This window comes from Mycteria americana, chromosome 5 (assembly GCF_035582795.1).
Source record: "Mycteria americana isolate JAX WOST 10 ecotype Jacksonville Zoo and Gardens chromosome 5, USCA_MyAme_1.0, whole genome shotgun sequence".
NCBI lineage: Eukaryota > Metazoa > Chordata > Aves > Ciconiiformes > Ciconiidae > Mycteria > Mycteria americana.
In genome coordinates, this window is record NC_134369.1 from 69,616,552 (window position 1) to 69,642,998 (window position 26,447).

Genomic DNA, 26,447 nt, shown 5'->3' on the forward strand with positions numbered 1-26,447 from the left:
TCTCGGCTGGTCTATGAAGATCTCAAGGCTTTACTTTACTGCACAGAAGCTGCTTCCATTCCTGATCCTCAGAGATTTCAGACTTTTGCCTGAAGAACTACAGATGTTATTCCACTTATAAATCTCATTTGCCTTACTGGTGAGGTCTATTCTATACTGATCACATATATCCCTCTCCTACAGTCTTTATGATTAAAAGCCAACATCGTACTCAGGAAAAGAATCTGAAAAGGAGAAGAGGAAGATTTAAAAGGTGACTAACTCCCTGCAAAGCATAAGAGGTTTAAAAAAAGTTAGGAGTACTCATTATCTGTTTAGAGATACACTTAGAAGTAGTTCAGCTCTACATCCACCACACTATCTGCAGACTAAAATCATTTATTTGTAGCCCTGCAGAAGGCTAATAGTCACTCGCTGCTTGGGCTGTAAGAGCAGTTCTGTGACAATCACTGACTAGGAAAAGCAATGCAGTAACCCAGAATCTTTTTTTTCTTATCATTACATTCTGTCTATGTAACCAACTAGTTTGTGTAATAAGAGAATGCACTTGGAGAGCCTTGTATACTTTTGCAAACAAATGAGAAATGAGTAGTGGATGGAAGCGAGCGGTCTCATTGTTAAGGCTCGGCAGCACTGCCCTGCAGAAGGCTTACTGCTTACTTCAGGCAGGGAGCACCTGGTGTCGCACAGGAATAGTTTAAAACTTCATATGCGCAGTCTAAATACCACTGATCTGAACTGCAGGACCGGTGAATGTTTGCGAGCACAAACAAGAAAAGATTTAAGATTGAAAGAATCTCTAGAACATAAAACCAGGCTTTTTTTTAGTATGCATTTAATACATGATGCTAGAGACACATAATAAGTTAAGACTTTTCAGCTGGGCTACAATTGAACTTGTTCTCTCACTCCTATTTTCATAGGGAAGACTACTGTATCTTTCTGGAATATTAAAAGAGGCTCCCCAACACAGCAGAAAAATAACAGGAGTAAATCACTTATTTCATGCCAGGCCTACTCGTACCCTGGAAACTTGTTATTAACCCTACACAAGAAGAGTAGCACTCAGTTAACACAGCAGGTCCTCATCACAAGAGACCAATTCCTAGAAAGAGGTATCAATACAATCCACAGGCAACTTGTATACCAGCCCTTAAAATAGGAATGATTTGATTCTCCAGCTTGAATCTTCCCAGATATATATACACATGCTTTCTTTCAAAGACACTATATTACCATGAATATGCCAGCAAGTTTTAACTTGCCTGAAGACAGCATTCTTTCTACAAGTATTTTTATCTGAAAAGCTGAGAAAGCAATAACTCCTTCAGAAATAATATATAACTAGTATCACCACTAGCTTTATATTCTGTAATTAAAAGTTTTTGTATTTGTGTAACTGTTAACCAGTATTGAATTGAAGTAGTTCCACCAAAAGTTAAAACCAGGCTAGTGGGGTTATTTTGTTTGTTTTTTCTCATGTTCACAAAACAATTGTAACTGGGAAAGGCTACTTGATTCATTTCAGGTCTCTGTGGGATTTAATTATCTTTTAAAAAAGAGAAAGAAAGAAGCCACTGAAGGTAAAAAGCCTTTTGGAAACTTTAAATAGGAAAGAAATAAAAGCAAAGTGAAAGTTTAATTCATTCATCCTGATTAGCACCAACAAGTTTCCATGAAGGTTTTTTGTGCCAATTTCTAAATTTCGTTTGCACAAAAGGGCAGGAGGAATTGAGTGGTAGTTTTACTATTTGTTATGCTTTAATTATAGACCTGCAAGTTTTATTTTGATCTGACACTGGTAAAAAGAGCTAGAACAATTACAAGGCATACATATGTGCTTCACAGGAGAAAAAAAATTAGCGTCAGAGAACTTGCCTCCTTTCTCCCCACAGCCAGCAAAGGTCTTCATTTTCTTCTAGGCCAGGACTCTCAACTTGTTCACCACAAACCAGCCCTCCCCATGGCACTTGGGCCACACCTTTCCTTGCCACTACCTAAACAATCTACATACCAAATGAACCGATACTAATGCCATAGGATCTTGTCAGCTGCAACAGGACCTGCACCCACCCACTCACCCAGCATCTCTGTCCTGGTAAATGTGCAACTAAGATTGCTGTTGAGGCAGCAGACCCACGTTCACTTCTTGGCAAGTCCCTGCCTTTCTAAACTGAGCTGTCCCGCAGGACGCAGTGGGTTTCAGCGCTCAGGAGGAGGAACACGGGCATGTCCACCCACACCTTGCTGAGTCAGCTTTTCTAAGCACAGGCACAAGGAGCTATAGCAAGAGAAGCAGCCCTCTCCTATTCTTCATTTTTCTCAGCTGTTCAACTGAGCGGTGCCTGAGTGAGCAACAACTGTCTCCTCCCAGGCAGCAGCAGGATGGAACTGCAAAGGAAGAGGAGGGACAAGGACTAAGGCCACAAATTCCCCATCACTGAACACTGGGAGACTCCGAGCTTTCCCATAGACAACAGGAGCTTCAGAAACAGAACAGAAGCTCCCTGTTGAATCCTCTCACAAGCCCTCTCCACAAGCATCGGCTCATTTCCCTTCTCCCTGCACCCTTCCAATAGCTCCAGAAGCCTGATGCAGCTTAGGGACCAGCACATTAGCATGCCAACTTTTTGCTTCACAAGATGGCCAGCGCTACCAAAAGGCAACCTGCAGCTGGAACTCTCCTCCACCCCACCAAAAAGCCTAGAACAATTGTTTTATTAGTTGGAAACAACATACTAGGGGGAAAAAAAAAAAAATCAAAATTTCAGAGATAGAACGACCATTTCTGAGACCATCCTGCTCACATGCAGATCTACAGGGCACTCCTGAAGTTCTGCAGATGTTCCAAAACATCAGACCAACGCATGTGGTAAGAGCAGCCCTATACTTTTTCCAAATACTTCTCAGTGACAGCAATACTGGGACAACTAGCATTATGAAACCTCGTGGGATAATTATCTCTGCTGATAGCACTATTCCTTGCAAACAAGGGAGTGGTGCTGGCATAGGCTATGGGCACCACAATTATCAAAGCCAGTTTCCTACAGATTTACATCAAACAGTTGAGGACTTCGCTATACAGTGAACTGCAAACTCCAATTATGTTTTTCCCATGGTTGGGATGTGTAATGAAAGCCTCTCCTCTGTGTGGATTCATGGCTGTCTGGAGAGCAAGACCACACACACTCTCTCCCACAGTTTGAGCACTGTGGCAAGTTCCTATTTTCTACAAGTCTTGTAGGAACCTACTTGACTACTTCAGAGATCATCAACAAGTTTTGAATCATTTGTGGGATGGCTTGTTACACAAGCTTTTTTGGTTTGATTTTTAAAAGGAATCAGGCTTAGCCAGTGGCAAAGAGTAAACAAGACCTCTGTTATTTAGGACAAAAGCCCTAAAAATCTTGACCTGCACCTCGAAAAGTTAGACTTCAACTCAGGGAAGTTACCCCCAAAATTAAGGGGAATATCTACTAGCTACCAGACACAGAAGCTGCTGGATGTAGATGATTTTTTTTTTTTACAACGCTATGAAAATACAAACTATCATAAAACTTAAATACTTCTCCATACCTATGCAACCTACCTCCTAAAAGACAACAAACTGAACAAGTCATAATTGTCACAAGCAATATTTCATCTGGACAAAATGGAGTAATTTCACTTTGCTTTCCTCACCTGCTGCTAACAGTTCTATTGCGCGCCTCGTCATTTTTAGATGCAAACCATCCCATTTCACAGACTTGGCTTTGAACAGATGACATGCTACAGTTCAGTTGTTACCACAGTTCTAAAGGGGGAGAGAAAGCACATCTTTGCTGCGCTAAGCAATAAAGCTGCGGAAGTATTAGCAACAGTTTTCACTGTGAAGTCAGACTTGAGTGAATTTCTCCTTTTAAGTACATTCTGATTCCATGTTTGGTATCATACAGTAGTATATACTCAGCACGTATCAAAAATTCAGTTTGTGCTTACACCGTATTTTTACCATCACTGAACTAGCATGGGCCAACACTGCTGCCAAAAGCAGCAGTTCCACCTTTCATTTGCTGTTTTGTTCCTGCTACTTCTCTCCTGGTTCACGTGAAGGGGAAACAAAACCAGATTTATGCTTTAAATTTAGTTTTAAACCACATCAATTCCTCTCTCTGCAGTGCACTGCAAAGCCACAGAAGCACTTACATCAGCAACCAGGGAAAAATGGCACAGAGGGCAGGAGAGATTCCTTTGGAAGTATCGCAAGTCTACAGTTATCATGACATCTACAACATTAGAAGTCTAAAGATACATTCTTCACCTTGACAATATCCAGCCCCAGAGCTTTTCACGACTGTATGCTGAAGTCCTGACTAACTGGAAAGCCCTCTTCTGCTGAAGCAGCCAACATTTACTCCCTTGAACACAGATTAAAAGGAAAAAAGCCACATGCCAGTTGATGTCAAAACGCAAACAGAAAGCTTCAACATATGCAACACTGACAACAAAATAAGTGAACTTGTGTCTCCTTTTATGTTATATCACTGCCAGTATTTCATCATACTCTTTACACCACCTCCCTTGAACAATTCATTTTGTATCTAGGAGAACTGATGTACTATTTCAGCAAAATAACTTGAATGGTTTGGGATTCTCTTCTTTTTTTTTAAAGACAATTATTTATTCCACTTATATTTTTCTGTACCAGAGCTTCATAAAACAAGCAGTTGCTGCCTGCTAATTATCTGAGAATTTCAGTGAAACAGGACAGTGAAGTTATTCTTAAACTTAATCTCATTGGGAAGTGCTGCCAAATAGGAAAAGCAAAGGTAAGTAGTACTTCTGTACCAACAGGACTGGTTTATTTTCTCCTTTGAACTCTATTCTCTGGTACTGTGTATCAGTATTACAGATATTAACTCAATATGAATTTAAGACTAAGCTTGTCTCCAGCTGATTACTACATGCATCAATTTCTGTCTCAGAAGCAGCCTCTAACACCAGAGGTATTGTTAATCGTCAGCCTGTTCCCGTGGTGAAGTTTTGGCAGGGAACCCAAGACTGCTTCTTGAACAGCGTAGTGCTTCACAGATGACTACAACAGATTACAACACCACCATTTCATGTTGAAGTTTCTTGGAGGTTGGAAGGAGGGTACTGTTGTCCTCATCATCATCCCCCCGTACTCAAAAACTCATTCTTCAGGGGTAGCTCAACAAGCCTAGACTGACCAGAAGGTTCCCTTCTGTCTTTCAAAGATGCACCTTCCCCATTGCATCGCATGTACCTTTGGCTAAGTGTACAGTTGCTTCCTCATCACAGAATGAGAGAAAACAGCTAGATGGAACTTTAAGGAGCCACCTAGTCCATCCCCAACTCGAAGGCTTGATCCAGGACATTTCCATTTCAGTTAGTCTGGAAAATCCTTGTTTCAACATCTTTAGAGTTAAAACTCTCCCCATGCATGCAGCAAGGGAGATTCAGGTCAAAGCAAGTCGTCTGCACTTCCTGCCAAATCCACCAAAGAACCTAAACACCCTCTTCTCTTTTCCTTTTCACAGCAGGCTCACGTGCTAGAAGATTTGATTCCCATCTGATTTTTCTTTCTTTCTGAAGGAAAACATTTTAAGTAGTTAGAGCAGCAAACTAAAGTAGCCTTAAGTAGAGTTTTTGTTACTATAACAACTATAGCAATGAGTAACTCATGGGTAAGCAAAGGGCTTCCATCCTTTGAGTAAGAAGAGCCACCGATCCAAGACCTTTGGTTTATGCAACCTTGGAGGAAGTCCTGAAAGACAGTCCCACCTCAGACTCTGCTGGCTAAGACATCTCTATAGGCATAAATGCTTCCTAATCACTACCAGCAGTACAGCTTCATAAAGTAGTCTTCCTGCAGAGCAAGAAAATCCAAACCTGCAAGTTCCAAAGTCCCAAATAATCTCATCTCTTTCCCCAATTAAGAGCAATGTTTTTGCATCTGTGAACTTGATTATCCGTGAGAAAGGTATGTTGGAGTAGTTAATTGTGGCCATAATCAGCATTTTTTAATTTATATATTTTTTGAGACAAGTGTTCTTACAACTTGCATCTGTGAAGTCATTTTACTCTCACAAAACACTTTAGGAAGTATTCCCTTCTCCAGTACTTCTGGAATACTCATTGGCATAGTGATCAATCCTGTGTGTTCACCACAAGCCTTCTTTCCCCCAGTACCAAATTTTAGCACTGCCTGCCTCCTTTGCTGCCACCTGTACAGTCCTAGGGCCTTCAAAGACATTGCAGTGGTTCAGTGAAATGCAGCCTGACCTGATAACCCCTACAGTTATTAGGCAGATTTTTCAGAGAAGGCTGATTTGCATTACTGGCTAGTGATTAGGGGTTATTTTTAATTTTTTTTTTTTTTTTTTTTTTTAGCTACCCTTCAAAAGTTGCTCCTAATTGCTCCTGCTACCATTAGGAACTTAGCAGTCAACTTGACCAAAAGCTGTATACTATGTTTATGGTGCTTTTATGTTCAAATACAGCCAGCCTCTTTCTGATCAGAATCAGAAGTGTGGATTAGCTGAACACATGGCTAAAAGGTTATGCACGCCATGGAAAAAAAACCAATCAACAAATTTTCAGAGGCACCTACAACAGATCAGATAAGCCAGAACGTACTTCCCTCCTTCACGGGGTATACAAATTAAGTAGAACCTTATCTACTGAAAACACCGCAAGAAATCACATGTGAAGTAGCTGGGGTTCTCCAGGGTGACCTTACTTCTCCCTTGGCGTTCTGATTTATTGGGAAAAAGCCTGTTTCTGAGGGGGGAAAAAAAAAGCCTGTATCTGGCCTCTTCTTGTTCCACCACCCCACCCCACCCCCCCGCCAAGTGATGAAAGGATCTGGTACACTACAGTTCAGATTAATTCGTAGGCTGCTTTTCAAACTATACCACTCCACACGTTCCCTCCACTGTCAGCAGGACTACCCTGCTATTATAACAACTGGAACACAACAGTTTAAAAAAAAAAAAATCAAGTTTGTTTCAGGGAGAATATTTATAGAAAATACAACGGACTAATTCTCATGCATGTTTAGCTTATGTAATATAGGCAATTCAAGAAAATATACACCTGATCTATATTAACTTTGCCCTATACAAAACGTTGAAGGATGCTATTGGCTTGCAAATAACAAACCAATTGTTTAAGAACTGCTTTTAATCAGCTTTATTTACACTACACATCCAGTTTCCTTCAAAATTCCCAAGCCTCTCCGCTATTTTGATACTCTTCCCATCACTGATATGGGGAAAAAAGTTATGGAGCAAGAAAATACAGAAGCAAAGTAGCAAATGCAACCAGTCTCAAAGTGAGGGGCACAGGAGTCGGGGCTTTATTACTCTAACTATTTGTAACAAGACAACTGAGATCCCGTCAGGAGCATAGTTTTGACACTCATGTAAACTAGCTGGTATTTCTTCTGGGGTGGGAGGAATTTACTGTAGAAGCTTCCTTATAACTCTCTCTGACCATATTTTTCTTAGCAAGTGGTTTGTTACTTGTCCCAGGTTATTCTTCTGGAAAGTAATTTGTTATTTCTGCTTTTGTGAAATCAAAGACAGCAGACCCTTGCCACCACTTTTGAAAGATGTAAGTTTCTGTAGAAGTTTCAATTGGCATTGTAACCTTAGTTTAATTAAAGAAATTCAAGATCTTCAATTTCATGTGTTAACAACATGTGGAAATAGGTATTTCAAGAGGCAGTAATGGAGGACATTTGCTGCATAGGCTTCTGCAAGACAACTAAATAAGCAGCACTAGAGTTTGATTAAAAGCTAATATTCTAGAAGAGCCTAAAGGAGCATACTGATGCAGACTACCAGAGCATGATAAGCTTCAATTAAAGCAGTCAAGTAACATGACAGCTCCAAACAACTTAATAGCTGAAAACCTATATGGGCAGCCCAGTTAAGCACTACAGCCAGAGAAAGGAATGATTATAGTCTCACCTATGACATAGATTTCTTAGAAGCCATCCATAACCATGATACTAGTAGGGAAAAAGAGCAGCTACCTTTAACAGGAAAAAACCCCACATTTAAGATACTATCATACCAATTCCAATACAAGTAATATGGCAGAAGAGCATTAGAATGCAAGGGGTTTTCCTTTTAGAATGCAAAGGGTAAGGGAATCTGTTCTTTCATATAATGACTTCCTTAACAATCCTTATTTCCAACATTTTACTGCTCCCCCCAGCATTCATTTAACAAGGAGGCAATTTTATTCAGTGCTTTAAGCCCATCTCCAAAGCTGTCAACTAAAACCATTCACCACTGCATAAAACCAACAATGCTAGTGCACAGCAAAATACAGGGTATAAACTAATCAAGTTCATTTCAAAGCATGCTTTTTATTCTAGCTAAAAGAGCGTAAGAGGTGGGCAAAGCACCATCTTTACAGAATCTTCTTCCCAACCCTAAACCTCTCATACTATAGAGGAAATGCTATTCATCTGAGAACTATCTATAATCTAGCCAAATGCCACTGAAATTGTTTGATACGGCATTTTGTTAACCTAAATACAGATAGATACGATAGAAAGTGAGATCTAGCTTTTACTGCATTCAAAACAAGTCAGATAAGCACAAAGTCTCTTTCAAAGGGAAGTACTATGCACAGCTGGGGTTTGATGCAAGGGGAGAAAGAAGTGGAGGAAGACTGTTTATCCAAAACACCAGAGGCTTAGGATCCACACACTTTCGTTTGGAAACAATTTACAATCTTCTCTTAAATACCAGATTAAAAAAAAAAAAAGGCTGAAAGTGTCAAAACTAAAACAAATTAGACTTCATATAATGCAAGAGGACAAGAGACCTCAAAACACACCTGCCCTGACATACCAAACACCAACCTAGCTATTTGTGCTTCATACATACTTCAAGGTGCAAAAACAAGCCGTTTAAATTTTAGTCTGGGGAATGAATAGTAATAACACCATGTTACATCTGAAACTTCACTACATTAAACATTATGGAGAAACTACATTTGATTCAAAGGACCATTTGGGCCATTAAAAAAATATGCACAATTCAGACAATTCATTTCCTAAGCAATCAAATGCTTTCCCTAACACACTATCAAGGACTATTTGACAGTTCACATTTTCATAAGAAAAAGTGATAGCTTTCTTATAACTTCAGTTATCCTCCAAATACAAGCAGTTGTAATATCATTTTTGTGATTCCACAGACAAGAAGTTCCAGGATGTCTGTTACTTACAGCTTTTTCAAAACACTCAAGCATGACAAGAATCTTCTTAGGTTTGTTCCAGTATCATTTAGCACAGAGGAAAAGATGGAATTTGCATCCATTTTGTGAATATAGCTGATCTCACAGGCAGCGTACTAAATAGAAAGTGAAGCACTCAACTACTGTATCCTGACCTGCAACATCTGTGTCAAATCCTATCAAGTTTAACATCCCTTTTATTTTCCCAGGGAAAAAAAACCAGCTTTACAAATGCATAGCCCCCTGTTCAATCTGCTTAACAGAATCCCAAATGTTTGCCTCAGACAGAAAATAAAGAATTGGGTTTCCTTCTTTGTAGCACTTGCAAGCATTAGTGCCTCTCTGAACACAGCAGCTTCCTTAATATCACTGGTGCTGCATTATCAACTGCTACAGCAGCACAGACCGTCAAAGGCAAGATAATCTACCACACAGCCTGCTCCAAGCAGATTTAGAGCAGGTAAGTAAAAGAAAAAAAACCAGAGAGTTACCTTTCTGCCTTCTAGCACGCAGCAAGATCTAGAGGTTGAAAGTTTCCAGATGGAGGTTATTTTAGAGGGCTGCTGCACTACCACCTAGTTGGACCAGATGTACCAACCTAGCCGAGAATCATTCTGTGGTTCGGTTTAGCATGTAGTATTCAGCGTGAGTTATTGTCAGAGGTTCCCGCTTTTAATTCTTATTCTCCAAACAATATAAAAAACAAAAAGAACAGGCATTTTATGAGGTAGATGTAGAAATAAAACCAGCAAGACATAAAGAACACACAGAAGGCTGGAAGAACTGCACAGCACTAGAAGTCTGGAGAGCACCATGAAGCAATGCAGCATCACACCCAGAACAGCTAGCAAGGAAGCCAAGCAGTACCTATTCTTTGGTAACAAGCGTGTTATGTGCCCTAAAAACCATACAGGATAAATTTTTCTTCATACCCAGTTTTAAAGAACTACCTGAAACCTACCCGATCAGTGCATGTACCGTAACTACACAAGCATCACAGCACAGCTGAAGCCGTGGGGTTTTTTTTAAAAAGTCTTAATAAACCAGAAATTAACAGTGCAGCAATGCAGAGAACTAGACTTCAATATATCTTCTTCAGACTTAAAACACCCTGACAACTTACTAATTCACAGCAACCTTGGGTGTTTGCTTTTATCATAATCTATAACAAAGTTAATCAGTCACTTCTAGCCAGGAAAAGATTTTGCAAGGCTGTTAAATATTTACTGCTCGTCAGCAAAACTAATTCTGATCTATATAGCTTTATGATAGCAAAGTGTTTCAGTTTTACACTTTTTCTTTCCTTAAGAGGACTTCCCAAAATGTTACCTCAAATAAACATTGAGCCTTTACAGGTCTCAGAACACCATCACAAATATTTAAGAATTACGAGGTATCTGCAGGCACTTACCGAGAATGAATCAAAGTCACAGAAGTGATGTATTCCTGAAGTTTTTCATTTCTAGATGCTCAGAGATTCTGATCTCTAGAAGAATCTCACTCTACAGCTTCTTGCAGCGACTGCTTGAACAAGAGATTTTGCACTACTATTGTCTTCAGATGGGAAGGTACGCCGTTCTCGGTGATGCAGCAAGACACACGTTTTATGCAAGTTAACTATGCAAGACTGTGTTTATATACAGATCCAACCACTGAAACCCTAAAGCCACACTGAAGGCTCTGTAGAGGTCAAGTTTCTTGGAGGACCAAAATTTTCACTTAGTTTATTTGCAGTGCTAATCCAGCCTGCCTGCTTCTGGTTACATACTCCACAAACTGAAGTTTCATAAAATTTGCATTTATACATGCCAACAGATATTAAGTAATGCGCACAAGCGGCACAATGGTTTGTAGAACAGAAAACAAGTTTAAAACCACATATAGTTCTGCCTCAAACTTTTTCCTTTGGAAATCCAGCTCTTCTTAGCCAAAACCCAGAAAGACAGTCAGCATACTATTACTATTTTTGTTCACCAGCTTTCAAAAACAAGCCACCCCATATGCTTCTCTTTATTTATCTGAATTTTTTTTATTTTCAAGGCAAGGAAGCCCTATGGGGCAAACCGGACCAAGAAAACAGAGGATCTGTTTAAAGCAATGTTTCCCAAAGTACAGGCTGTAATTCCAAACAGCATTACAGGACTTAAACATAGCATTTGCAAGCCAAATGGAAATTCAGCTGTAGAAATAAAGCCCAAGACTGAAAGTGGAAGTGGATTCCCCAGCAAAGCATGTCTGAAAAGAGCTAGTTCAGAGACATAGAAATCAAGTAACTGATTACAGCTGGCTGGCTCAAGGGATTCCCTTTTGCCCTAACATTTTTATACCTGACACCACTCTTCATAAGGGCACCTTGGCCACGATACACTGTTTTCAACTGAATAGAGGAGTAGTACGATACAAAGAAATTTTGCATCCCACTCCCCTGCCAGTGCACGAGGATGCACAAGTATGTATATAATCTATCTCCTTTTTATCTGGGTTTTGCAGATACCTAAATTCTCACCTCTTCTCCCTCGCCCAGCTAAAGATACTGCACACGCATTTTAGAAAATACCGAGCACATTCCCTTGCTACTCTGTCAATACTTTGGCATTATACCCGTAAGAATATCTGTGAAGGTCTCCCACAACTGTTTTACTTTCCTCCTACAGCCCTATCAAAAGCAGAGAGGAAAGAGCTACAGCATTTGCTTCTATTATGTAGAAATCTCTCAGGCAAGAGATGCCATCGCTCTACCACCTTGGAGGGTAGCAGAAGATAAGAATGACGTACAGAAACACTCACATCCTATCAGTCTGCTTCAATATCTTTGTCTGTAAAACTCAGAAGTAAATCTTCTGGAACTGCCCATTATAACAGAACAAGCCTGAAGTCCACTAGAAAGGCATTCACATCTGGACAAATTCCAAACAAACTTCTCCTTTCAGAGTTTTGGCCAAGAACAAAAATCCTCAACTAAGCTATTTTACAACCACTTGGAAAGGGAGACTTTTCACATCCAGGAAATTTAACGTTTATGTTGAGTAACACAGAATACTAGTCTTAGTTCTGAACTGAGCTCATACATGAGAGGCAAAAGTATGAGGCTGCTAAACTACATGGGACATTATTTGCAATTCCCAAAACAAAGTTCCAGGTTGTGTTCAAAATGCCTCCAAAAAGCTAGTTTTCCAAGAAAAGCAGACACTCAGAGTTATTCTTCAGGGACATCTTTTTCCACTGAAAAAGCAGAGGTGAACTGATCCAAAGCAAAAGTACATACCACCACAAGACCTATGTTCTATACTGAGTATTTCATGAGGCACACTTACTTAAGGCTTTTCCAGTACCCCAAAAACAACCAGAAATTTTTTCATCCCAAGGCACTGTGCTGACTTGTACATACAACACAATGAACATTTACTATACAGAAGTCTTCTTCACAAGCACCTGTGACAGACCTTATGGCATGGCCCAGGCTGCCACTAGGATTACAACACTCTTCTACATCCGAACCTCTTCCCCATAGTTAGTTGCAGTGCCAGAACATTTGTGTCCATTCCCATTCACTCAAAGTTAACATCCCACTATTACTGCAGGCAGTAGGGGTGAAGGAATCGTAGTGACAAAGAGAACAATCAAAAAACAAGGGAGTTTCATAAGCCAGAGAACCAGCAAAGCATGATTTCCTCTGGGTACGTGTCTTGCAGTTGGATTCCTTCTTTGTCTACTAAGGTGACAGCTCCAATTGAAGCTTCTCCTCAGAGGTGAGAATCATAGCCACATGGATTCCCTGATGTCTAATGAAGCGGGGGTGTGTGGGGGCTCATTCATCACACAGACTCTCCTCAATAGAGCTCAAACAGCATTGGGAGGCTTTGGAACAAAATCAGTACAATGCCATACTTCATTTCCAGTTACAGACTACAACCTCACCTGTCACTACATCTTTCTGTAAATCACAGAGTATTCATCAGAGGCAGATGGAAAATGACTGGAATAGGGAGCTAATAGTGCCAGCAGAGTTGGAGGATGCAGCGTCCTCCCACAAGAAGACTGCCTAGACAGCCGGGAGCAGTAACTACCTCAGACATCCGACTTCACTCCAGCTGTTTGGGTCATCACCCCAAAACTGACTACCTTGTTCTGCCCCTACCCACCATCTGCCCTTTGCAGCCTCAAAGAGGCATCAGATCCTTAAACAGTTCATCCCGCACCACTTACATACAAGCGGTTCCAGAGGCTACAAGCAGTTACCACAATCAGTTTGAGACAGGCACTTGTTTAGAACTTCTCTAGGTTTTAACTAGGCTTAATTTATGCCAAGACAAACTGCACATCTGAACAGTCACTACCTGGACTTTTTTTATTCTAAAGCAAAGAAAGATAAAACAAAACAGACAATAGGAAGCTGAAAGATCCTGTCAAATACTGCATGCTATACCACTTATTTTTTTTAAATTTTGACAACAGCTGTCAAACCCTGCATAGGTCTGTACATCAAACAAAACTCCTCTTTCTCCAAAAACGGGCAACAGCATATGTAAAACCTAGGAGTGGAAGAAGGAAGAAAATGAAAAGTGTAGATTATCCCTAACCAGACCACTCTTTAGACTTAGTCATGAATGTAGGTGGGAAGTTACCTTCATTTAAGTGAACAAAAGACTGCTTACAATCACTTACATAGGCTTCACTTAGTTCGTGCACAAGTAGGAATGGTGACGGGGGGGGAGGTCACTTTTGCACATCTGGTTTTAATGAAGGAGTTGTTTTTACAAATGAATACACTTATTTTCTGGATATTAAAGAGCATCATACATGCTTATCTACCAACATTTCTTTTAGTTTAACTCAACTAAGTGTTTTGCTCCCTTGACCTATGCATGACAAACTGATCTTTAATGCATTTCTCTAACTCTACATAGCACAAAGCATCACACTTTTACCATGTGACATATTCATAACAAATTTCATCAGTTCATAAAACCGAGACAGCTGGTTTTTCTCAGCTGCCATCTCTGCCCAAAACTTACAAATCAGCCCCATACGCTTTCTGGCTTGGGTCTGAATAGAGTCTGCAACTGGAATCTAGCCAACTCCAAATCCAGTTCCTTCCTTCCTGCCTGCCTGCGCTGGCTACAAAATGCCCAGCGGAGAAAGAGCAAATCACTTTTGCCACAGAAAAATCTGCTTACCCTTTAACAAAGTATTATTTTACAATTGTTCTCTCTATGTTGAGAGATTTCCACTAGGTAAAGCCTTAATATAAACCAGTCTCCTCCAAGGATTTTAAGGTGCAAACTAGCAATACATGATCAGAGGCCAATTCCTGAATTGAATTTAAAGTCACACTGCACGTAATAAACTAGGAGGGTATGCTGAGCTTGACTTAGACCCTGCTAATCACTTAAACCCTGGCTTTGCTCACAGAGGTAACTGTACTTTATATTTTGTAGTCTTCCTACATCCTTACATGGAAAGGTGTTTGCTGTATTACACCAGCCTCTGCATGCTGGAAACTCAAAACCTGCAATAAAACTAGACATGTAACACTCAAGTATTGCAGCTGGAAGCATGATTGTGCAACCAAAGAGATAAGGCAGGGCTGAGCCAGCAATGTAACAGCAGTATTTTATGCTCAAACATTGAAAGTAAGGCACAAAACAAGAGTCAAAAGTTAAGGCTCTTTCCCTCTGACAGCAAGCAGACTGTGAAAATACTACCAAAAAATGGCTTATTTATCTCTCAAAGGCAAAAGGAAGAAGATATTTAGAGCTTTTGGGAAAGCTCTGCAAAGTGCAGGGGCTCACTACCAAATAGGGTCATTTAAGAAATGCTTTTGGAATCGTGGAAAAAAATTGCAGTGCACATCCCTAAAAAACAAAAGAGTAGCTTGCAATCTGTACCCTGGCAAGGGTAGCAAGACATCTTACCTAAGAAAAAAGAAAACCTCACCACAGTCAGTAAGACTAAAGCATTGCAGCTTTAGTAGACACTGCCCATGGAGGCACGTTCCTGTAACCTCTAGGAACACCAGTACTGTCCCAAGAGCAGCTGGCTTGCCAGGGGGGTTTAAAGGCGTCTCTTGTGTTTTAGACTTTTCATTAGTCCAGCGAAGACCAGCTAAAGACAAGAGAGGAGTAAAAAACCATGCAAGACTCATCCGTTTGGCTATTGCCAAACTTCCTTCTCCAGCTTTAGCTCTGATGGAAGAAGTTACTCAGCGGCTCATGTCAACCAAAGCTTGCCTCCTCATAGATCTGCCCTAAGACCAATTTGTTCCATTTGCCTAGTTTGCTGGAAGTTTTTTGGCAAAAACCACTGAGGTACTCACAGCCCATTTAATGAAATCTTCTGGCAGAATCAGATTAGGGAACACTCTTAGGAGGAAATCCTCTGTCTCCACTGCTGTTCTACCACCCAGAGAGGGCACAGACCTGCAGCAAGGCACTGGAACCTCTCCCATCACACATGGTTCTGAAATAAGACTTCTGCCCACAGCCTCTGACAAAAGGCCACACACTAAACTCATGAATTCAAAACTCACTCCCTGATGCACCAGGAAACTATTTCAGCAAATTTTAAGATCCAAAAAGTAATTCAAAGTAGGTTGTACACGTCTGTTAGCAGAAAGGTTAGGACAACTAATACATAATGAATCCTACCTAGTCTAAACAATTCCTCTCCAATGCCAAAATGATTTTTGAACCCAAGTATTGAGATTCACAGCTGCTTGCTGTCAAAGACCACGCATGGACAGGAGGAAAGCAAGTTGGAAGTACAGCAACATTTCGCTTTATTAGTCAATGTTCCATAAAAACACGATCATCTGTGAGATACAGAACCCTGTCACAGGATGTGCAGGGAAGCAGGAACCATACAGCTCTTAGTATCTTTCAACAGCTTGGTCTTTCCTATGAAAGGAGGACATATGCACACTACTGTTTCAAAGGCTATGACTCCACCATTACTAAATCAGACATCGACAATCAAAATAAAGTCATGCTGTTGCACATGAAGAAATACAGCTGTGCTTATATCAAAGTTTCAGCCCATTAACTTCTGTGTCTAGACTAAACAGTTCTTTCACTCTTCCTAAAGGCACGTGCTAGAGAGTTTGCACATTTGGTCTCCAGTTTATTTGTAATACGCAAGAGGAGATTTAAGCTTTTATATGCTTCAATTTGTTTAGTTTACTTTCATACAGTGACTAATTGTCTTCACAGGCAGTACCACTTTGTCTTCATCCATGACATTCACATGCCTTAAGAGGATACACCTCCTCAGTTTGAAGCCTACCTGTTTGTTTAGGCATTACTAAAGCCATCCAGTTTGAAGTATAAACTTGTTTCATGACAGTTTATGAACTTACTGGATTCTAAAATAAAGATAGCATACATATTCGAGGGTGAAGAGTAATTTGAAAGCCTACTAAATGCATCACTGCAGTTGAATATGAAGATTGCCTTCCAAAAGTGTTTATCCGTTAGAGAGAAAGACTATGCCAACACTTCTCCTTTGTCCTCAATTCCCTGAATGCAAAGAAAAAACAGGAGAATCTTGCAACAACAGCGATCAGTTAACATTACAATACTCAAGGAGAAGACCATAATGCTTCTTGGCCTTCTTTTTAACTTACTACATACAGCCCAGCTATCTCTAACTTTTCTTTCCTGTCCCCATTCCTTGGGGGGGGAGGGGGGGGCAGCGTAGTAAACTCACGTTTTAAGTTCGTATTTGTCTCGCTGTGCAACTGGCTGCTTTAATCTCTGTTTAATACAATTAGTTGCTACACAGTAATGTAGCTATATAATTGTTGATATAAGCCATAAATATGACAGATGAACATTAGGTCTTTATTGCCAAACACTTCATAAGGGCACGCGTGGCCTTTGTACCATTCCCTAGCATAGGAAGTCTTCTGCTACATTGGATTAGGAACAGTCCCACATCTAGTTCATCCTTCTTGAAGCATGCTAGTTTTACCTCCAGTGAGGTCAGGATACGCAGTGTGCCTAAGTCCAATATTAAAGATTATATTGTTAAATGGGGGAAAAAACCCCACCTAAAGCAAATCACTTCCAGAAGCACGAAACAGGACTTGCTTACTTTCCCTCCCTACAGGAGAAACAAATTGCTATTGATAGAAGCATGCCTAATAGGTCCTTCAGCAATCGGCACCTTCATATCATGCCTAATCAAATTGAGTTCATCTCAAAACCACTTTCCTTTTAATACAACAAACCCTTCAGCATTGTAGATGTTGTCTGTATCCATTTTCACAATTGCTGTTTATAATATCTCTCACCTATATGACATTTCTGTTGCGAAACAGAAGAAAGCTTTTAGCTGAATTATTCTTTCTTCACCATGAGCTAATAACTGCTGCTACTACAAAGCTGCATACACACTTCTGACTGACCTCACAGGACTTCACATTCTAGCTTTGGAAGAACCAAACAAAACTTCAGTGCAAAACAGCTGATACTTGCTATTTTTAGGAACAGAAGTTATACTAATCAGAACAAGTAAAAGCTACACCTAGACAATGCAAGCCCAGTGTCACCTTGTTCACATACCATTCATAACCCATGTTAACTCACCGTGTCCTTCTGCCACACCGCCCCTCAGTAACAAGTTTTCAAAGACTGAATGTTTATATTACAACTGTTGAAGCTTCACCGTGCAAAGATTTCCAACAAGGACCGTCTGCTTGCATCTTAAGCTCTATTAACTCTAACCAACAAGTGCTGTTTGTGGGAAGGGCAGTAGGAAGATGTTTATTTTGTAGAGTCAGTCAAACCCAAAGACCAGTTACTCTCACTGCTGAACTCCCAGCACCACGATACCTACTCGGAGCTGAAGAAAACCCCACAGACAGCTTCCTGCCTGCTGCTCTTGCCCTTCCCCTCCCCGAGTCTGTGTTTGGTTTTAAATCACATCGCCAGAAGTGCACCCATTATATAGTCATCAACAGTACACCGAGAGCCAGCGAGAGTACTTGCACAGGAGGTCACATTACAAGGTTAAATGTACGAGTCATCACAGAAGAGGCACATCTGGTCATCCAGAGGATGCACAATGGCCTACCGCAGCTGAAGAGCTGCAACAGCACTGCTTCAGCTCTTCCCCTGCCCTCAAACCACACTAATCTGCTGCTTTGGAAGCGCCTACTGCTCTTGACTGTACTACCTGCTTAATATGACGACCAAAACCTATTCTAGGCCACCGAGTAATAGGATTAAAACAGTCTAACCCCAGATGTTACTTACAGTTTGCCAGAGAAGATACGAATTGGTCCCCCAAAGTACGTGAATGATGCTATGATCTCAGGACCCAGTACTAACCTGCAAAGCTACACCAGCAGATGTCTAAAAGATAAGAGGTAAAGGTAAGGGAGGCATAAAATTCTGAACTGCATCTTATCAAGAGGGAAAAAAGTCATCTAAAAGAAAAGCGGGACTCCTTCAATGCGGTATTAGCATATGCAGGTGATAAAAGTGAAAAATGTAAGAACACCATTTAGTGATGTATTTATAAAACAACCAAAACGAAAAGCTTTGCTTTACGAGTCTTTCTGGAAGTGGGCATGCTCTCTACGCCAGCATCCCCATTCCTGTCCCTCAAGGTTTAAGCTTATGACAAGTCACATGTGAGCTTTTCAGGGGTGACCTTGGGCCGGAGTGAGAATAAACATAAGGATATTTGTTGATAAAAGGAAAAGCATCCTCAAAACAAATGAGATTTAGACTGTCAAACAGTACAAACAGAACAGGATTTGACAGCACAAAGTACACCTGGAAACCAAGTAGAGTTTCTGCTTCAAGCTGGGAGCTCAGACCGAATCCTCCTCTACTTCACTTGCCTTGCTGACCCCAGGACAAATAAGCCACAAGAATGACAGTGCAGAATAACCTAACACAACCCTAGATGACATCATGAAGAGTACTAGTAAGCATGAGGTAAGACTGCAACTCTACAACATGCCAGAGGAGTCTCCTTTGGAAGGTTTCAAACCCATACTCATCACAGATACTCCAGACAAATTCAGAACCAAAGCATGTGCAGACAGTACCAACACGAAAAACGACACAGGACAACAGCTGGTTCAGCCTACCTAAACAGCTGTTGCCTACAGGCATGTCTATAGTATTTTGCAAACAGTTGTAAAACTTCTCTGCTGGCACTCTGAACTAATAAACCCTACCTTCAGCAAGGCATGTTGGCTCAGGCTCAGTGCCGTACCATGCTCACGCAGCTTCTCATTAGCTTAGAGTACAGGAAAAGAAGGTTTCATCTTCTCAAAGTATCAAATTGATATGTGCTATCACTACTGAGGAATAAGGACTAAGCAAGTTAGAGATCAGCATTAACTCCATAATAAATGAGTATAAACCAGCCATAATTTAGTTTGAACTGGATAATAAAAAGTTCCTGACTTCTTAGGAAAAAATCTGTTCTCAAGCAACCTTGTAATCATAGCTGAAAAACAACCTGCTGTTAAGATGGAGCATGAACTAGCTTCAGCAAGATGCTGCTTTCAGCAACAAAACCCAAATCTTAATAGCCTAGAAAGCAATTTCTAGTTTTATATGCATATTTTTAAGTAGAGTCAAGTGGACTTTCACAGCATCTACTCATTTATAAATTTCAACTGAAAATGGAAAACTATGCATCCCTGATTCTGCCAAGATAGGGAAGGAGCAGCTATTTGGTTCTACAAGGAAGTGTATCAGTCAAAGGCAACTAAGTCTTACATTTCTCAGGCTTGTTTACTCAGAGTAAACAGTCTGTTTCCCATATTTTAAGAAAAAAAAAATTGTCTTCCACTTCTACGTGTGACCTACTGCCTATACATGCCAAAGGGATTACAGTTTAACTTCCAGAATGCACTCAGTTTCCTTTTTATAACAAGCATTAAACATGCAGATGTCTGACGCTCTGATTTGCTTCAATAAATATAGATTCTAGCTTCTACAGTTTGACGTTTCTGCTCTCTGATTTTACATCGGTATCGAGATGCTGTGAATAAAGCCTACAGCTGGATACAAATCTGCACGCAGAGAAAGTCAAAAGTACTCCAAGGAATAGGACAGTCGCAGAACACCAGCTCGGGTATGTTTTCTTTCTTAGCTTAAATGAAGCAAAACCTTTGCTCTATCCAGCCATACGCAAGCTTTCACTGAAAAATCCACGAATCTTTCCTCAAATATAACCCCTTCTACTATTTTTTTCTACATTGCAGTTAATGTTCTATTCAGGCACAATACTTCTGGTGTTTGATTAATCTACTTGCAAGCTCTGAACTGGCACTGATCACATATTCTCAATATGCAGCACATAAGATCCATCATAAACTAAGCACAAGACATAAAGGTCTCTAAGAAGCCACTGTCAATATCAAATAAAAAAATAAATCAGTTTCTCCAGAACTGCAGCCTTCCAGCTATGACTGTTGAAGCAAATGATTCTCAGAGAGAATCATGACCTTGAACATATTTAATGGGTGGCTACCATTATTTGCTATAGACGCTCCTTTAAATGAAGTCTGCAGTACATTTTTAAATAAGGCTCAAGAGCAGAACCCAAGTCACCTGAGCAGTTGCGCTAATATATCTACACCATATAGTGCAGACATTTACAGAATCATTAAACAAAGCTTCAGCTTGATATCGAACAGCAAATCCATATAAAGTCCAATGTAAGTCCCCGGTTTAACGCCATAGCCAGGATGACCCTCCCTCTGCCTTCGGTCCATAAACAGAAGCAAACAGCTACCAAGACAAGCAGAGATACCATAGTGCGTCTGCATTTGTCAACACTACTGGAAAACTGCATCAGCTTCTTCCTGAACTGCACAGCAAGAGATTAACAAAAGAGTTCCGTGAAAAGCCAAAAAGATAAGTTAAAAACTGGAAGTGTGCTTAAAAGTAGGAAACACTTCAAGGAACTTTATTTAGCCTATCAAGGAGGTAGTGGTTAAGGAGCAACTTTGATCCGTCAGAGAAAGCCTGTATGAGAAACAGGAGTCTAAAAAAGGAGGTCCCTTCAGATTAACACAAAAGGACACATTTCAAATCTAAAATTTGCTCCAAGTATAAAGTAGTCCATCAATCAGAACAACTTCCCAAAAGTTACTGTAGAATTTATCACTGTAAACACAGATGAGAGTTATATTCCATTTTTTCAAAAGGTTAAATTTAAGCAGAACTACAGCCTGTTTATTTGAGGCTGTCCAACAGTCCACATTAAACAAAGCCCACAAAATTCATAGGGGCTTCTTTGGGCACTGCAGCCTGACAGTTAACATTCATTTATTTTAATGGTTGACTCTGGCAAATTCATACATAAAATACTGACAGTGATTTCAAAGTGACCACTGTAACAACACCGAGCGACAGCCCTTAGTTTTGTATAGTTAGATTAAAAAAAATTAGATTTGCAAAACCCATTAAGTCTGTAAGACAAAGTCTTCCTCAGCTGAGGAGATGCCAGGCTGCACCTCCTTGCTAATTTAGAGTAGCTAACAAAAGTCTTTGGTTAGTAAGAAATACTACACTTATATGCACACACCTATTAGAAACCCCATCCAAAACTCCTTAGAATTGGTTGCAATACACCACATTGAAAGTATCTAATGTCTGGTACAAAATCTTTCCATAGCTAGAGAACTCAGCCATCGACTAAAACTTATGTTTCTTGGGTATTCGTCCTCCAACTTACATCATTTTAATCAAGTGATTTTTCTGAGAAGTTAAAGCTGCTCGTCAACACCATGCAGTCCCAAAAGAAGAGAGATTTAACAGCACCAGGCCACTGACACCTGCCTTCAGTGAAAGCTACCCCACACAGCCAGGGACCAGCACACCAAACAAAGCCATGCTGGTGTGAATGCCGTTATTATAATAAATATTCTTCAAAGTGCAATTCAAAGTTGGGAGGAAAAGCAGTTCTGGGAGGAAGGGGACAGGACATACACCTCAAGACACTAACCAGATACCAGACAAGCCAAATGAAGGCTACTGACAAACCACGTACTAACACCGTGACACTCTATTCAGGTACTTGTTACTGTATTCAGTATCTCCTTCAAAACTCCCTCCAGCCCCACGTTCCAAGAAATATACAATGGGCCATTACTTTGAGAGGACTTCAAATAAAGCTTTTTTTTTCTTTTCTTTCTCAAAAAAATTAGAATATGAATGTTTCTGCTTCACCAAGAAATCCATAGCCTTTTGTGAACAGATGATGCTCCGAGCAGATGCACACAAGCAGATTCACAATCAAGCAGATGATCTCTTCTTTACCAGCCATCTTGACCTGTCTGGCTTGATTTACATAAACTGTTTTTATTCACTACAACATCAATTATGTAAACCTCAACAAAATCTTAACCAAACGTGCACTGCCACATCACTGACAGAAAATACGTAATGGACCACTGGGAGAAGGTTATTAGAAATGTATTTGCTGCAATGGCTGACTTCAAATGCCTTCGGCTTTACCCTCTGATCACATTAATGCGCAGACAAGCAATCACAACTATTGCGAGACAACACAGGAACGTGTTCTGGTGGGAGAACTACCTACTGCCAAAAGAACGCCTTCCCCTTGATTTAAAGGTCAGGTATACAACCACCCTACTTTAATACTGCGAAGACAGAGTAAGAGCAAAAGATAAAGTTTTGTCATCTTAGAAAACAGGACTCTCAGCAGTTTGGCAGGTATGCCAATTTCTTTGTTCATCATCCTTTTCACCTCCTCATTTGAAAGTCTGCAGCTCAAGACAGAAGTTATTCATCAAAATCACAACCAAAGCTTTTTTTTTTTTTAAAAACCACAGAGTGTCTCAAAACAACTTTTTTTTTTTTTTTTAATCTAGCTGTGAGGTCACTCTATCAATTTTAATCAAGCAGTTGTAACATGAGCTGCGATGCTATGCTTCTGCCGGTCCACAGGTCTCAGTTTCACTACAGGGAGGAGAGCAGATTTACATTGTCCTATTTAAATGGAACTCCAGATTACAAGATTTTAATACAAAACAGGTATTAATAATTTTTTTTTTAAAATACTGAACAGATGCTTAAACTGTTCCAAGAGTTCCTAGTCACAAATGTTGAGTCACCAAAGAGAGAGAGATGTGTGTTTGTATTATTTATGGCACTACATACAACATTTAAGACATCTCTGATAGGAAATGCAGTAATCAACTCCTAAAGCATCAAATGGATCTTAAAACCCCAATCTTCAGTCCAAAAATGGAAAATGTAGTTACTGTAGTTACTGATGGACTGCTTCCATCACATCTACCTGTCTCCACATCACATCCCCAAGCACACTGTGTCAGTAAGCTGTGACAGCCAATGCCCTGTTGTTTCAGGGCAGACATATACCGACCAGAGAGATTCAGCTGCCCGTTTGCAGACTTCTTGTTCAGAATTGTACTACAAGGACAAGAGGATTTGTTTGCTTTTTTAGTACATGTAACACCCAGAAGGTATAACCTCAGCAGTTTTAGAGAGCAGCTGATACTCAAATAAAAACTAAACTCCATCATATAAAGTTTATTTAAATTTTATTGGCATGTTTCAACACACAGCAGTGAAGATCAAGACCCCTGGCAGAAGCGATAAGCTGAGATCAATGCATTTCCATATTAAAGGAAAAGCACACCACTTTGCTAGGTTAAGATCAGAGCCAAAACATTTCATACTTCTGTACTTTCAACTGCTGCTAAAAATAGTAAAGCAACAGAAAGGAAAATGCTTCCAGCTGTGCACAAAAAGCCTCTGCAGCACAACATCAATTTATGCACTCTAATTTAATTAAAGATTCAACATTATACTACGACTTTATTGTTAGAGACAGTGTTGCACAGCTGAGGTTACCCTCCACTTCCACAGCTGAAACAGTAAGAACATTTCTTTATTAAATTTAGTTTGATATGGATATTTCTCCCAAATCAAGTTACTTTACTTAAATTGAAGTCTTTCAAGTACCAGCTAGGCCACGTTCATGGTAATAGCTGTATGTTATTCCATGGTAACTGTATCTTGACCTAGTCTCGTGATAAGAAACATTTAGCATCCCTTAAGGAAAAAAGGAACACCGTTGGACACACGAGTACCCAGTCTTGACTGCTCTTTTAATCTCCTCCCAGAGATGCAAACACTTATTCTGCAGAGGTGAACACTGCTCTTTATGAAATGACTTGACCAAACAAAACAAAAAAATCCCGAACAAACCAGAATAAGGTTTTCTACGACCTTGCAGCAAATACGTAACAGATTCTGCGGGAGGCTGAATAACGCAGCAAGGCTGTAACTGTTCTGCTTCACAGCTGGCTTGAAACCTTTCTATTGTATTTATTACTAAAAATTATTCCATTAACCATATGTTTCTACATATTCAACTATGAAAATCAAGCATCTCCGATAAGGTTCACAAGGGCTCTCAGCAAGCGCGGCTTAGATGCTTCTCCCTCGTCTGCTTCTACGGTGTTCAGCAGAAAGGCTTCGAGCTTTAACAGCAGGGCAAGAACGTAATACCGACCGGATTACTTGAAGATCCGTATCAAGCTGAGAAAACAAACATTTCCACCACGAATCTAAGTGCTTCATCCTCCTTCCCCCGCCTCTCCTCCTCATTCCAAAGCCGTCTCCCCTGCAGTCTGCACGGAGGACGCCGTCTCTCGGAGCGAGGGGAGAAGCCGCCAGGGAGAGCTCAGCAAGCGGCTGCGGCGAAGGAGCGCGCCTCGGTAGCACCTGCGAGCGGCACCGGCGGGAGAACGGGGCCGGGGGTCTCCCCGCGGCCTCGCCCGCCAACTCCGCGCCCCCCCACCCCCCCCACCCCGCACGAAGTTTCTCTCCACCCCGCCGCGCCGGCCCCGCAGGCCCCGCGGTCACGGTGCCCGACAGCCCGCCGCCGGCCCGCCCTCCCGCCCGAGCCGCGCTCTCCCCGCGGGGAAAGTTACTGGCGGCGGGGACGGGCGGCCGCCCCCACGCAGCGGGGCGAGGCGCGGGTGGGACCCCAACGGCCGCCCCGCGCGCTCGGGCGGGGGAAAGGCGGGAAGCGGCCCCCCCCTCCCACCCCCGCTCCCTTCGCCCCCGCCGGGGGTCTCCCGCCTCCGAGCGTTACCTCACGGGGAGACGCGGCCGGCGCTGAGGGGAGGGGGTGGCCCCGCCGCTCCCCCCGCCCCAGGACGGGCCCCCGCCGCCGCGCTCCCCCCCCCCCCCCGGCGCCCCTCCACAGCGCTCACCCCAGCACCACCAGCTCCCCGTACTTGACGGGCTCCTTGTTAGGCGCGCAGTGCTCCTCCTGGCTGGGGGAAAACATGGGGCCGCCGCGAAGTCTCCCGCCGCTACAGTCCCACCCGCCGCGGGGGCGAGTCCCGAGCGGGCTCCGCGCTGCGTCCCGCACTGAGCCGGCGGCCGCGCGACAACGGCCACTACACCGGGGGGGCGGGGGGAGGAGCGCCGAGGGGGACGTACCAACTCGCCGCGGCAGGGGGGCGGGAGGAGCAAAGCGGCGCCCTCCCCCCTGCCCGGCCACGCGTGGCCCCGCCCCCCCGCTCCAACTCATCGCCTGCGCAGGGGGCGCGCCCGCGGGGGGCGGGGCTCCGCGCCGCTGCGCTCCGCCCCCTTCTTCGCACCCTCCCCCCGCCCCCCACCGCCCGCCAGTGGTACGGCCTCGCTGTGTTATGTAAACATAGAGTAAAGGGGACGGGGCCGCTCTTAAAGGGGCCGCGCTCCGACGGGCGCAGCGGGGGGGGGCAGGGGGCGGGGCTCTGGATCACCGAGGGGTCCCGACCGCTGCCTGCCCGCGGGGGGGGGGTTCTAGGTCACCTTGACCGGGGGGGATCCTGGGTTCCAGATCACCTGGGAGACTGGATCACTGTGTGGGGTTCTAGATCACCTCCTGCCCCTGCGGGGTGTCTAGATCCTGGGGGGGCCTTAAGACCCGCAGCTGCCTGGAGGCCTGGTTCTAGACCACTTGGGGGTCTGGGCCACTTCCTGTCTGGGCTGGGGGTTCTAGATCACCTCAGGGTTCTAGATCATCTTCAGGTGCTCCAGGCCACCTCCCACCGGGGGAGGGGACACACACTCTAGGTCACCTCCCTGTGGCTCTAGATCGCTGAGGTGCTCTGGATTCTCTCCGCGGAGCTCCTCGGTCACCTCCTGCCCCGGAGGGATGGGGTTCCAGACCAC

The 26,447-nt window shown here is 42.3% G+C and overlaps 1 protein-coding gene across 1 annotated transcript in view; it reads right to left on the reverse strand.

Annotated features, from left to right (window-relative positions):
* The window catches only part of PELI2 (pellino E3 ubiquitin protein ligase family member 2), an 80,390-nt gene extending 54,702 nt beyond the window's left edge, over positions 1-25,688 (reverse strand). The window contains exon 1 of the mRNA XM_075503867.1: positions 25,499-25,688. Coding sequence (XP_075359982.1) covers positions 25,499-25,575 — 77 coding nt within the window. The 5' untranslated portion in view covers positions 25,576-25,688. The remainder of the gene's footprint in view (positions 1-25,498) is intronic.
* Between the last annotated feature and the right edge of the window lie 759 nt (positions 25,689-26,447).